This window comes from Salvelinus namaycush, unplaced genomic scaffold, assembly GCF_016432855.1.
Source record: "Salvelinus namaycush isolate Seneca unplaced genomic scaffold, SaNama_1.0 Scaffold28, whole genome shotgun sequence".
Taxonomy (NCBI): domain Eukaryota; kingdom Metazoa; phylum Chordata; class Actinopteri; order Salmoniformes; family Salmonidae; genus Salvelinus; species Salvelinus namaycush.
The window spans coordinates 387,524-401,723 of record NW_024059674.1 but is presented as its reverse complement, the minus strand read 5'-3'; the positions used below and the strand labels follow the sequence as shown (position 1 = coordinate 401,723).

Here is a 14,200-nt window from a genome sequence, read left to right as displayed (position 1 = left end):
CGGGTGAAATTAGGAATTGAGTGGAATGAGAAATACCGCTTCACTTTATCCAATCAGAGCAGCAGGACCAACAGCCCGCCCTTCTGTTCTCCCAAGTCTATTTCTATTGGCCAAGCACTGTTCATGACACAAACTGTTCACACCCCTCTTGTTTTGCAGGTTTAAAACTTATTCCCTGCAGTTCTACACATTTTGTCGTGGGGTGCAGAGAAAATGTAGTAATTTTGAAGCACATTTTCTTGCAATTCTATACATTCTTGCCAATGTCTAATGTTTATTGATGTGTTATCTGAGTGACTCAAACATTAAACAAAATCTATGGGCTAAAATAAACCAAGCTAAAAAACGTTAGCTGACACGGGCTAGTTGATCTGGACATTACAGACCAGTTATAAATATCTAAGATCTGCAATGACTAAGAGGAACTGATGAATTAAAAAATATATAAAAATGTACTTTAATTGAACCTTTATTTAACTAGGCAAGTCAGTTAAGAACACATTCTTATTTACAATGACGGCCTAGGAACTGATGATGAACAAACCCAATTTCTACATTTCACCTTGTGCATTCTACTATTACCACTTCCTAAATAAACCAACCGTTTCAGAACCACTGATTTAGAGCCCGTAGCACCTCGCACCTGACTAATTGACATGAAAGCACGGATAATTGCAAAAAAATATAATATCATAATTGCCCATATCGTTACGATTCTCGTTTTGCGTGGCTACTTGGCCACACCCCTGTCTTACGAGTGTTTTTAATGATGCATCGATCCTAATGGCCGGAGGTGTCACGTGCGTTTCCCCTAAACCCCAAGCAGAGCGAACGCTAGCTGAGTGCGTCGTTGAGGCATGTGTTGATACTGATAGGATGGAAAGGCAGCGCTGCTAGCGGATCAGCTTTTTCCCATTCAAATCTTAATTTATCATTAGAATTATTCCACAATACTGACGACGGATCAGTTCCTAGAGAGGTATGATCACCTTGTCTGCAAAAATTGAGGCGGCTTAAGGCGTCAGCATGCTTCGATTCGGCTAGCGCCTAGCTCGGCTAATGCGAACCAAACGACTCGCATACTCCCTTTTTTAAAAGACCTTCGCTTGAAATACGAGAAATAAAAGCAGCAATAGTACTGTTTGTCCATTTTGAGACGCAGTAGCCAGTATACACTTACTCAAAATAGTCAAAATTAACCTAAAATGACTCACGAAATCTGTTTTAAAATGTACGTTTTTGCCGAGGAGATCGTAGTCTGATGTTTGGTGTACTTCCGGCTATATTAAAATGAAATCCCCTCGGAAATATCGCCATTTCTCAAATAAGCCATAGAAAGACGGTTGCAATTTCAGTTTAATGCAGGTTTTAATGAACGCAACCTTAAGTAAGCAAATCAAATGTCCATATAAAAGTAACACAAGTAAAGCAATGTGCATGTAAGAACAATACAACCATATGTAAACAAATCCAATGTGCATGTAAGAACAATACAACCATATGTAAACAAATCCAATGTGCATGTAAGAACAATACAACCATATGTAAACAAATCCAATGTGCATGTAAGAACAATACAACCATATGTAAACAAATCCAATGTGCATGTAAGAACAATACAACCATATGTAATGTAAATGTAAATGTAATGTAAACAAATCCAATGTGCATGTAAGAACAATACAACCATATGTAAACAAATCCAATGTGCATGTAAGAACAATACAACCATATGTAAACACATCCAATGTGCATGTAAGAACAATACAACCATATGTAAACAAATCCAATGTGCATGTAAGAACAATACAACCATATGTAAACACATCCAATGTGCATGTAAGAACAATACAACCATATGTAAACAAATCCAATGTGCATGTAAGAACAATACAACCATATGTAAACAAATCCAATGTGCATGTAAGAACAATACAACCATATGTAAACAAATCCAATGTGCATGTAAGAACAATACAACCATATGTAAACAAATCCAATGTGCATGTAAGAACAATACAATCATATGTAAACAAATCCAATGTGCATGTAAGAACAATACAACCATATGTAAACACATCCAATGTGCATGTAAGAACAATACAACCATATGTAAACAAGTCAAATGAACAACACTGATTGTATGTCCGTTCTCTCCTTCATAAAGAAACAAGGTGCTGCTGGTCTAACATCCTGTATGTATGTTCTCTCCTTCATAAAGAAACAAGGTGCTGCTGGCCTAACATCCTGTATGTATGTTCTCTCCTTCATAAAGAAACAAGGTGCTGCTAGTCTAACATCCTGTATGTATGTTCTCTCCTTCATAAAGAAACAAGGTGCTGCTGGCCTAACATCCTGTATGTATGTTCTCTCCTTCATAAAGAAACAAGGTGCTGCTAGTCTAACATCCTGTATGTATGTTCTCTCCTTCATAAAGAAACAAGGTGCTGCTGGTCTAACATCCTGTATGTCTGTTCTCTCCTTCATAAAGAAACAAGGTGCTGCTGGCCTAACATCCTGTATGTATGTTCTCTCCTTCATAAAGAAACAAGGTGCTGCTGGCCTAACATCCTGTATGTCTGTTCTCTCCTTCATAAAGAAACCAGGTGCTGCTGGCCTAACATCCTGTATGTCCGTTCTCTCCTTCATAAATAAACAAGGTGCTGCTGGCCTAACATCCTGTATGTCTGTTCTCTCCTTCATAAAGAAACAAGGTGCTGCTGGCCTAACATCCTGTATGTCTGTTCTCTCCTTCATACAGAAACAAGGTGCTGCTGGTCTAACATCCTGTATGTCCGTTCTCTCCTTCATAAAGAAACAAGGTGCTGCTGGCCTAACATCCTGTATGTATGTTCTCTCCTTCATAAAGAAACAAGGTGCTGCTGGCCTAACATCCTGTATGTCCGTTCTCTCCTTCATAAAGAAACAAGGTGCTGCTGGCCTAACATCCTGTATGTATGTTCTCTCCTTCATAAAGAAACAAGGTGCTGCTGGCCTAACATCCTGTATGTCTGTTCTCTCCTTCATAAAGAAACAAGGTGCTGCTGGTCTAACATCCTGTATGTATGTTCTCTCCTTCATAAAGAAACAAGGTGCTGCTGGTCTAACATCCTGTATGTCTGTTCTCTCCTTCATAAAGAAACAAGGTGCTGCTGGCCTAACATCCTGTATGTATGTTCTCTCCTTCATAAAGAAACAAGGTGCTGCTGGCCTAACATCCTGTATGTATGTTCTCTCCTTCATAAAGAAACAAGGTGCTGCTGGTCTAACATCCTGTATGTATGTTCTCTCCTTCATAAAGAAACAAGGTGCTGCTGGCCTAACATCCTGTATGTATGTTCTCTCCTTCATAAAGAAACAAGGTGCTGCTGGTCTAACATCCTGTATGTATGTTCTCTCCTTCATAAAGAAACAAGGTGCTGCTGGTCTAACATCCTGTATGTCTGTTCTCTCCTTCATAAAGAAACAAGGTGCTGCTGGCCTAACATCCTGTATGTATGTTCTCTCCTTCATAAAGAAACAAGGTGCTGCTGGCCTAACATCCTGTATGTATGTTCTCTCCTTCATACAGAAACAAGGTGCTGCTGGTCTAACATCCTGTATGTATGTTCTCTCCTTCATAAAGAAACAAGGTGCTGCTGGCCTAACATCCTGTATGTATGTTCTCTCCTTCATAAAGAAACAAGGTGCTGCTAGTCTAACATCCTGTATGTATGTTCTCTCCTTCATAAAGAAACAAGGTGCTGCTGGCCTAACATCCTGTATGTATGTTCTCTCCTTCATAAAGAAACAAGGTGCTGCTAGTCTAACATCCTGTATGTATGTTCTCTCCTTCATAAAGAAACAAGGTGCTGCTGGTCTAACATCCTGTATGTATGTTCTCTCCTTCATAAAGAAACAAGGTGCTGCTGGCCTAACATCCTGTATGTATGTTCTCTCCTTCATAAAGAAACAAGGTGCTGCTGGCCTAACATCCTGTATGTCTGTTCTCTCCTTCATAAAGAAACCAGGTGCTGCTGGCCTAACATCCTGTATGTCCGTTCTCTCCTTCATAAATAAACAAGGTGCTGCTGGCCTAACATCCTGTATGTCTGTTCTCTCCTTCATAAAGAAACAAGGTGCTGCTGGCCTAACATCCTGTATGTCTGTTCTCTCCTTCATACAGAAACAAGGTGCTGCTGGTCTAACATCCTGTATGTCCGTTCTCTCCTTCATAAAGAAACAAGGTGCTGCTGGCCTAACATCCTGTATGTATGTTCTCTCCTTCATAAAGAAACAAGGTGCTGCTGGCCTAACATCCTGTATGTCCGTTCTCTCCTTCATAAAGAAACAAGGTGCTGCTGGCCTAACATCCTGTATGTATGTTCTCTCCTTCATAAAGAAACAAGGTGCTGCTGGCCTAACATCCTGTATGTCTGTTCTCTCCTTCATAAAGAAACAAGGTGCTGCTGGTCTAACATCCTGTATGTATGTTCTCTCCTTCATAAAGAAACAAGGTGCTGCTGGTCTAACATCCTGTATGTCTGTTCTCTCCTTCATAAAGAAACAAGGTGCTGCTGGCCTAACATCCTGTATGTATGTTCTCTCCTTCATAAAGAAACAAGGTGCTGCTGGCCTAACATCCTGTATGTATGTTCTCTCCTTCATAAAGAAACAAGGTGCTGCTGGTCTAACATCCTGTATGTATGTTCTCTCCTTCATAAAGAAACAAGGTGCTGCTGGCCTAACATCCTGTATGTATGTTCTCTCCTTCATAAAGAAACAAGGTGCTGCTGGTCTAACATCCTGTATGTATGTTCTCTCCTTCATAAAGAAACAAGGTGCTGCTGGTCTAACATCCTGTATGTCTGTTCTCTCCTTCATAAAGAAACAAGGTGCTGCTGGCCTAACATCCTGTATGTATGTTCTCTCCTTCATAAAGAAACAAGGTGCTGCTGGCCTAACATCCTGTATGTATGTTCTCTCCTTCATACAGAAACAAGGTGCTGCTGGTCTAACATCCTGTATGTATGTTCTCTCCTTCATAAAGAAACAAGGTGCTGCTGGCCTAACATCCTGTATGTATGTTCTCTCCTTCATAAAGAAACAAGGTGCTGCTGGTCTAACATCCTGTATGTATGTTCTCTCCTTCATAAAGAAACAAGGTGCTGCTGGCCTAACATCCTGTATGTATGTTCTCTCCTTCATAAAGAAACAAGGTGCTGCTGGTCTAACATCCTGTATGTATGTTCTCTCCTTCATAAAGAAACAAGGTGCTGCTAGTCTAACATCCTGTATGTATGTTCTCTCCTTCATAAAGAAACAAGGTGCTGCTGGTCTAACATCCTGTATGTCTGTTCTCTCCTTCATAAAGAAACAAGGTGCTGCTGGCCTAACATCCTGTATGTCTGTTCTCTCCTTCATAAAGAAACAAGGTGCTGCTGGTCTAACATCCTGTATGTATGTTCTCTCCTTCATACAGAAACAAGGTGCTGCTGGTCTAACATCCTGTATGTATGTTCTCTCCTTCATACAGAAACAAGGTGCTGCTGGTCTAACATCCTGTATGTCTGTTCTCTCCTTCATAAAGAAACAAGGTGCTGCTGGCCTAACATCCTGTATGTATGTTCTGTCCTTCATAAAGAAACAAGGTGCTGCTGGCCTAACATCCTGTATGTATGTTCTCTCCTTCATAAAGAAACAAGGTGCTGCTGGTCTAACATCCTGTATGTATGTTCTCTCCTTCATAAAGAAACAAGGTGCTGCTGGTCTAACATCCTGTATGTATGTTCTCTCCTTCATACAGAAACAAGGTGCTGCTGGCCTAACATCCTGTATGTATGTTCTCTCCTTCATAAAGAAACAAGGTGCTGCTAGTCTAACATCCTGTATGTTGGCATCTTTGTTCACTTGAGATTGAAATGTAAAACTGTCAGCATATTTACTTTGTCCGGTTTAAGTCGTGATCTGCGAGGGGAGACACTCTCAGAGGTTCAGGAAGCTGGCACAGTTGCTCCATGACACTTATGTCGGCATCTTTGGGGCATCACATGCCTTGTTCCTCTTTCTCCAGCCAGTGTCTCACAGACTGACTGCTGTTGGCTGAGGAAACACTCAAGCATCTTGTGTGTAGATCCCCATCGGGTCACCACATCATGGATCAGAGCCTTCTGTGTGCATGTTGAGGGCAGCTTGCTTTTCTCTCAGTTCTCTCCTTCTACCAGCTCCGTGAGAAGCCTTGGACCAGATGACGGCAGGCCTTGACTGCTGTGTCAACTCTCTGAATTTGCAGAGCCTTTGAGATGGGCAGGTTCAAATGATGGCCAAAGCACCCAAGCCACAAATCTGGGAACTCTTCAAAAGCCTTGATCATGTTGGTTGCGTTGTCTGTGGTAATGCAGACCAGGTCTTTCTTGTTGACCCCCCCCCCCCCACTCTTCCAGCATATTCTCAAAAAACTCTGATTTTGTGAGCCGAGTGATCTTCTGGGAAGAACTGTGTTTCCAGGCAGTTTGATTCCAGTTGCCAGTCTGGGGTGAGGTAATGGATAGTGAAGCTGATGTAGGGTTGACCACCCCGCTTTCACTGGTCCAGGGGTCAGTAGTTGCAGAAAACCATGTGCCTTGTTGCATGTTCTGCAGACCATCTTAGATTACGTTTCCCTCGGCACTCTTGTAAAACCCAAAATACGACCACACTTCAGATTTGGTCCTCGTAGAAGGCTGAAAAATCCCCCAAGCGCCGTCACTGCCTTCCGACCATGTTTTCACACAAAACAAAACAAGGCTTGTACTTGTAAACCCACAGCAGGCTAATGTGTGTGAATAGGGTCAAGGGTCACCGTAGAATATCTTTCAGACAGGCTTGTACTTGTAAACCCACAGCAGGCTAATGTGTGTGAATAGGGTCAAGGGTCACCGTAGAATCCCTTTCAGACAGGCTTGTACTTGTAAACCCACAGCAGGCTAATATGTGTGAATAGGGTCCAGGGTCACCGTAGAATCCCTTTCAGACAGGCTTGTAAACCCACAGCAGGCTAATGTGTGTGAATAGGGTCAAGGGTCACCGTAGAATCCCTTTCAGACAGGCTTGTAAACCCACAGCAGGCTAATGTGCGTGAATAGGGTCAAGGGTCACCGTAGAATCCCTTTCAGACAGGCTTGTAAACCCACAGCAGGCTAATGTGTGTGAATAGGGTCAAGGGTCACCGTAGAATCCCTTTCAGACAGGCTTGTAAACCCACAGCAGGCTAATGTGCGTGAATAGGGTCAAGGGTCACCGTAGAATCCCTTTCAGACAGGCTTGTACTTGTAAACCCACAGCAGGCTAATGTGTGTGAATAGGGTCAAGGGTCACCGTAGAATCCCTTTCAGACAGGCTTGTAAACCCACAGCAGACTAATGTGTGTGAATAGGGTCAAGGGTCACCTTAGAATCCCTTTCAGACAGGCTTGTAAACCCACAGCAGGCTAATGTGTGTGAATAGGGTCAAGGGTCACCGTAAAATATCTTTCAGACAGGCTTGTACTTGTAAACCCACAGCAGGCTAATGTGTGTGAATAGGGTCAAGGGTCGCCGTAGAATATCTTTCAGACAGGCTTGTACTTGTAAACCCACAGCAGGCTAATGTGTGTGAATAGGGTCAAGGGTCACCGTAGAATATCTTTCAGACAGGCTTGTACTTGTAAACCCACAGCAGGCTAATGTGTGTGAATAGGGTCAAGGGTCACCGTAGAATCCATTTCAGACAGGCTTGTAAACCCACAGCAGGCTAATGTGTGTGAATAGGGTCAAGGGTCACCGTAGAATCCCTTTCAGACAGGCTTGTAAACCCACAGCAGGCTAATGTGTGTGAATAGGGTCAAGGGTCACCATAGAATCCCTTTCAGACAGGCTTGTAAACCCACAGCAGGCTAATGTGTGTGAATAGGGTCAAGGGTCACCGTAGAATCCCTTTCAGACAGGCTTGTAAACCCACAGCAGGCTAATGTGTGTGAATAGGGTCAAGGGTCACCGTAGAATCCCTTTCAGACAGGCTTGTAAACCCACAGCAGGCTAATGTGTCAGAAGAAGGTGGTTCTTAAATGATGTCGTTTTTTAACTGACAAGTGGCACTGACTGTTTGTTTTACTATAAAGTTTATTTATTTTACCTTTATTCATACAGGTTTTTTCTCATTGAGATAACATCTCTTTTCCAAGAGAGACCTGGTCCAAAGTGTTGCGTTTTTTAAAAATGCGCTTTAAATACAATTTGATTTGATTCTGTATTCCAGGACTTTGGTGGGCCATCGCCATCCTGCTCCACTGAACCCCAACCAACACCGTCACTAGGTCCTGACGGTAACCACGGTGACCGGGACTACACACCACAGGGGCAGGGTTACCCTGGAGGCCTTGACGGCTTCAGTGAAATACCTAGATTTAACATCGTAGTCAAAGAGGAGGAGGAGGAGGTGGAGGAAGAAGATTTAGAGGAGTGGAGTTTTAATTATACAGGTAAGTAGCCGACTGAAAATGTTCACTAGAAAATGGTTCTCTCAAAAGGGCAGTTCAATTTGATGAGTCTTTAAAGATGGAATCCTCGTTAGAGGAAACAGATCCACTGTTTGCCACAGACTCTTTGTTATTTTTTATGTTTTGTAGATGAAACAGATGTGAGCAGCGGGGTATTTTTTGTTGTTGCCGTATCTGCTGTTCTGTCACCCATGTAATGATGTCTGAGGGGGAAAGAACAGTGTTGTAATGATGTCTGAGGAGGAAAGAACAGTGTTGTAATGATGTCTGAGGGGGAAAGAACAGTGTTGTAATGATGTCTGAGGGGGAAAGAACAGTGTTGTAATGATGTCTGAGGGGGAAAGAACAGTGTTGTAATGATGTCTGAGGGGGGAAAGAACAGTGTTGTAATGATGTCTGAGGGGAAAGAACAGTGTTGTAATGATGTCTGAGGAGGAAAGAACAGTGTTGTAATGATGTCTGAGGGGGGAAAGAACAGTGTTGTAATGATGTCTGAGGGGAAAGAACAGTGTTGTAATGATGTCTGAGGGGAAAGAACAGTGTTGTAATGATGTCTGAGAGGGGAAAGAACAGTGTTGTAATGATGTCTGAGGGGGAAAGAACAGTGTTGTAATGATGTCTGAGGGGGAAAGAACAGTGTTGTAATGATGTCTGAGGGGGAAAGAACAGTGTTGTAATGATGTCTGAGGAGGAAAGAACAGTGTTGTAATGATGTCTGAGGGGGAAAGAACAGTGTTGTAATGATGTCTGAGGGGGAAAGAACAGTGTTGTAATGATGTCTGGGGGGGAAAGAACAGTGTTGTAATGATGTCTGAGGGGGAAAGAACAGTGTTGTAATGATGTCTGAGGGGGAAAGAACAGTGTTGTAATGATGTCTGAGGGGGAAAGAACAGTGTTGTAATGATGTCTGAGGGGGAAAGAACAGTGTTGTAATGATGTCTGAGGGGGGAAAGAACAGTGTTGTAATGATGTCTGAGGGGGAAAGAACAGTGTTGTAGTGATGTCTGAGGGGGAAAGAACAGTGTTGTAATGATGTCTGAGGGGGAAAGAACAGTGTTGTAATGATGTCTGAGGGGTAAAGAACAGTGTTGTAATGATGTCTGAGGGGAAAGAACAGTGTTGTAATGATGTCTGAGGGGGAAAGAACAGTGTTGTAATGATGTCTGAGGGGGAAAGAACAGTGTTGTAATGATGTCTGAGGGGGAAAGAACAGTGTTGTAGTGATGTCTGAGGGGGAAAGAACAGTGTTGTAATGATGTCTGAGGGGGAAAGGACAGTGTTGTAATGATGTCTGAGGGGGAACGAACAGTGTTGTAATGATGTCTGAGGGGGGAAAGAACAGTGTTGGTCGTTTACAGTAACGTCTTTCTTGTAATATTAAAGGGACGTGTTAGTTTCACCATTAAGGATTCCAGCTTTATTGTCCCATGTGGCAATTAATTAGCCTGGTCCCGGACCTGCTTTCCTTGTTGCCGGGGCGATTTTAAATCAACGTGATGCCAACTTTCATCGACATGTCTCCTTGTCTCCTACCCACAGCCCCCTACAAACAACCTCCTACCCACAGCCTCCTACCCACACCCCCCTACCCACAGCCTCCTACCCACACTCCCCTACCCACAGCCTCCTACCCACATCACCCTACCCACAGCCTCCTACCCACACTCCCCTACCCACAGCCTCCTACCCACATCACCCTACCCACATCACCCTACCCACAGCCTCCTACCCACAACCCCCTACACACAGCCTCCTACCCACACCCCCCTACACACAGCCTCCTACCCACACCCCCCTACCCACAGCCTCCTACCCACAGCCTCCTACCCACACCCCCCTACCCACAGCCTCCTACCCACATCACCCTACCCACAGCCTCCTACCTACAGCCCCCTACCCACATCACCCTACCCACAGCCTCCTACCCACAGACTCCTACCCACACCACCCTACCCACACCACCCTACCCACAGCCACCTACCCACACCCCCCTACACACAGCCTCCTACCCACATCACCCTACCCACATCACCCTACCCACAGCCTCCTACCCACATCACCCTACACACAGCCTCCTACCCACACCACCCTACACACAGCCTCCTACCCACATCACCCTACCCACAGCCTCCTACCCACACCCCCCTACACACAGCCTCCTACCCACATCACCCTACCCACATCACCCTACCCACAGCCTCCTCTCCACATTACCCTACCCACAGCTTCCTACCCACATCACCCTACCCACACCACCCTACCCACAGCCTTCTACCCACATCACCCTACCCACACCACCCTACCCACAGCCTCCTACCCACATCACCCTACCCACAGCCTCCTACCCACACCCCCCTACACACAGCCTCCTACCCACATCACCCTACCCACACCACCCTACCCACAGCCTCCTACCCACACCCCCCTACACACAGCCTCCTACCCACATCACCCTACCCACATTCTCCTACCCACACCCCCCTACCCACAGCCTCCTACCCACATCACCCTACCCACAGCCTCCTACCCACATCACCCTACCCACACCACCCTACCCACACCACCCTACCCACATCACCCTACCCACACCCCCTACCCACAGCCGCCTACCCACAGCCTCCTACCTACAGATGGACAATACTTTCAGTCCCACTGACGATACTTTAATGCCCCTCGAAGAGATTATTTATTTGTTTAATACATGAACATAGAACGTTACAGTAGATTATGATACCCTAGTTCCTGTATAGTGCACTACCCTTGACCAGGGTCCAGGTCAAAAGTAGTGCACTATATAGGAAATAGGGTAGCATCTGGGACGCACCATAACTTGTTTTATCCTTACTGTTGTAACAGGAGAGAGTCCTAACCCCAGCTCTAGTGATGAGGCATCAGGAGTAGCTGAACAACACCAGGAGAGTCACACTGCTAAGAAGACTTTTTACCGCTGCCCGGAGTGTGGGAAAGAGTTTCCTCACCCATCAAAACTACAGAGACATCTGAGAACACACACAGGAGAGAAACCATATCCTTGCTCTGTGTGCGGGAAGCGATTCAGTGATACAGGGACCCTCAAAACACATGAGAGGTTGCACACAGGAGAGAAACCATACACCTGCCCGGAAAAGGACTGTTGGAAGAGGTTTGTCAGCCAAGGAGAGTTAAAACTACACCATCGGACACACACCGGAGAGAAACCTTGCCACTGCTCTGTGTGTGGGAAGAGTTTCTCACGTATGTGGCACTTGAAGGTCCACATGATGACACACGCCGGAGAGAAGCAGAGACTCAGCATGAAGAAACCTTTCCCATGCTCTGAGTGTGAGAGGGGCTGCAACTCTGCAGCAGAGCTCAAGATGCACCAGAGGATGCACACTGGGGAGAGACCTTACCAGTGTTCCACCTGCAAAAAGACCTTTGTTTTCCCAAGCTCTTTAACAAGACATGAGCAATCCCATATTAGCGAAGCGAATAGTACCGCCAAGCCGTACAGCTGCTCAGAATGTGGGAAGGAATTCACTCAGCCATGGACCTTAAAGATACACATGCGCCAGCACACCGGAGAGAAACCGTACCACTGCTCTCAGTGCGAGAAGAGGTTCTCATCTTCGTCACTCCTTAAAAGACACCAGAGGGTTCACACCGGAGAGAAACCATTCCAGTGCTCCGACTGCGGGAAGAGTTTCTCCTCGTCAGCGAATAGAACTAGTCACCGTCGTCGTATCCATGAAGGTATACAGAGTAGGTCACAGCAGCAGGAGGTGACCTCTGTGGATGGTACCAATAAGGTAGGTTTCTATGGTGCATCCAGTGCAATTTTGCATTTATTTTCTTTCTTAAAAAGGTTTTTCTAGAAGTCCGTGTTGCTGGATTACAGATTTCCTGCTTATTTTCTTCTGATTCCAGGAATCTTCCAACCTGTATTTCTGGAAAACCTGGGAATTTTTAAGAAAGTTACTGGAATTTTGCACCCTCAAACCAGTCATTAACCTGTCTGGCACCAGTGTGTTGGTAGCGTCCCACCTCGACAACAGCAAGTGAAATTGCAGGGCGCCAAATTCAAAACAACAGAAATCCCATAATTAAAATTCCATAATTAAAATTCCACAAACATACAAGTATTATACACCATTTTAAAGATAAGATAAACTTCTTATAAATCCAACCACAGTGTCCGATTTCAAAAAGTGCTTTACGGCGAAAGCACAACAAACGATTATGTTAGGTCAGCGCCTAGTCACAGAAAACCATACAGCCATTTTCCAGCCAAGGAGAGGGCTCACAAAAGTCAGAAATAGCGATTAAATTAATCACTAACCTTTGATCTTCATCAGATGGCACTCACAGGACTTCATGTTACACAATAAATGTGTGTTTTGTTCGATAAAGTTAATCTGTATGTCCAAAAACCTCAGTTGAAATTGGCGCGTTATGTAACCATTGTCTCAAACAAACATCTGGTGAAATTTCAGAGCCACATCAAATTACAGAATTACTCATCATAAACATTTAATGAAAAATACAAGTTTTATACATAGGATTAAAGATAAACGTCTTGTTATTCCAGCCGCTGTGTCAGATTTCAAAAAGGCTTTACGGCAAAAGCACACCATGCAATTATGTTAGGTCAGCGCCTACCCGCAGAAAACCATACAGACATTTTACAACCAAGGAGAGGTGTCACAAAAGTCAGAAATAGCGTTAAAATTAATCACTTACCTTTGATGATCTTCATCTGGTGGCACTCCCAGGTCTCCATGTTAGACAATAAATGTTTGTTTTGTTCGATAATGTCCCTCTTTATGTCCAAAAACCTCAGTTTTGTTGGTGCGTTTAGATCAGTAATCCAAAGGCACTAAGTCCAGACGAAAAGTCACAAAAAAGTACAATAAAAGTTTGTAGAAACATGTCAAACGATGTTTAAAATCAATCCTCAGGTTGTTTTGTCATAAATAATCAATAATATTTCAACCGGACAAAAGCTTCGTCAATCGAAAAGGAGAAACAAGAAAGGCGCGCTGCCGAATCACGCGCTTGGCTCATGTCTGGAAATTTCCACTGTCCACTCATTTGAAAGTGCTGTATCTCCCTCATTTTTCAGAGTAAAAGCCTGAAACAATGCCTAAAGACCGGCCAGATGTAGAGGAAGCCACAGAGATCGTGAACTGGGTCCTAAGTCTTTGTATGGTGGATAGGCTTTCAATTGAAAAACAGCTTTTCAAAATAATAGTACTTCCTGGTTGGATTTTCCTCTGGTTTTCACCTGCCATATCAGTTCTGTTATACTCACAGACATTATTTTAACAGTTTTAGAAACTTTAGAGTGTTTTCTATCCAAATCTACTAATTATATGCATATCCTAGCTTCTGGGCCTGAGTAACAGGCCGTTTAATTTGGGCACGCTTTTCATCCGGAGGTGAAAATACTGCCCCATACCCAAGAGAGGTTAAGGCCCTTACAACAATATAACTAAGATTAATGCTGCTGTTGAATATTATATTGAATGAGTTGTCTGATTATTAATCCTAGGCTTGTGTTGACCAAAACGACCAGGTTGAACCCACAGCTGTAGAGGAGGCTGGTCTCAATCTAGTACTGGATGTCAAAGTAAAAGAAGAGGAGGAAGATCCTGCTTTTGGTGAGTTCAAAGGTTAATTTAGTAAGGTATGGGTTAGCCTACACATTCAAGTTTACATTATTTTAAG

General features: G+C 44.0%; 1 protein-coding gene across 2 annotated transcripts in view; it reads left to right on the top strand.

Annotated features, from left to right (window-relative positions):
* LOC120039556 (zinc finger protein 721-like) overlaps nucleotides 1-14,200 on the top strand; it is a 31,530-nt gene that overhangs the window by 9,472 nt on the left and 7,858 nt on the right. The window contains exons 2-4 of one of the 2 annotated variants that reach the window (XM_038984969.1): nucleotides 8,254-8,476; nucleotides 11,351-12,282; nucleotides 14,049-14,133. In XM_038984969.1, coding sequence (XP_038840897.1) covers nucleotides 8,254-8,476; nucleotides 11,351-12,282; nucleotides 14,049-14,133 — 1,240 coding nt within the window. Of the gene's footprint in view, nucleotides 1-8,253; nucleotides 8,477-11,350; nucleotides 12,283-14,024; nucleotides 14,134-14,200 lie in introns of both variants that reach the window. The other variant, XM_038984968.1, reaches the window with a different exon arrangement.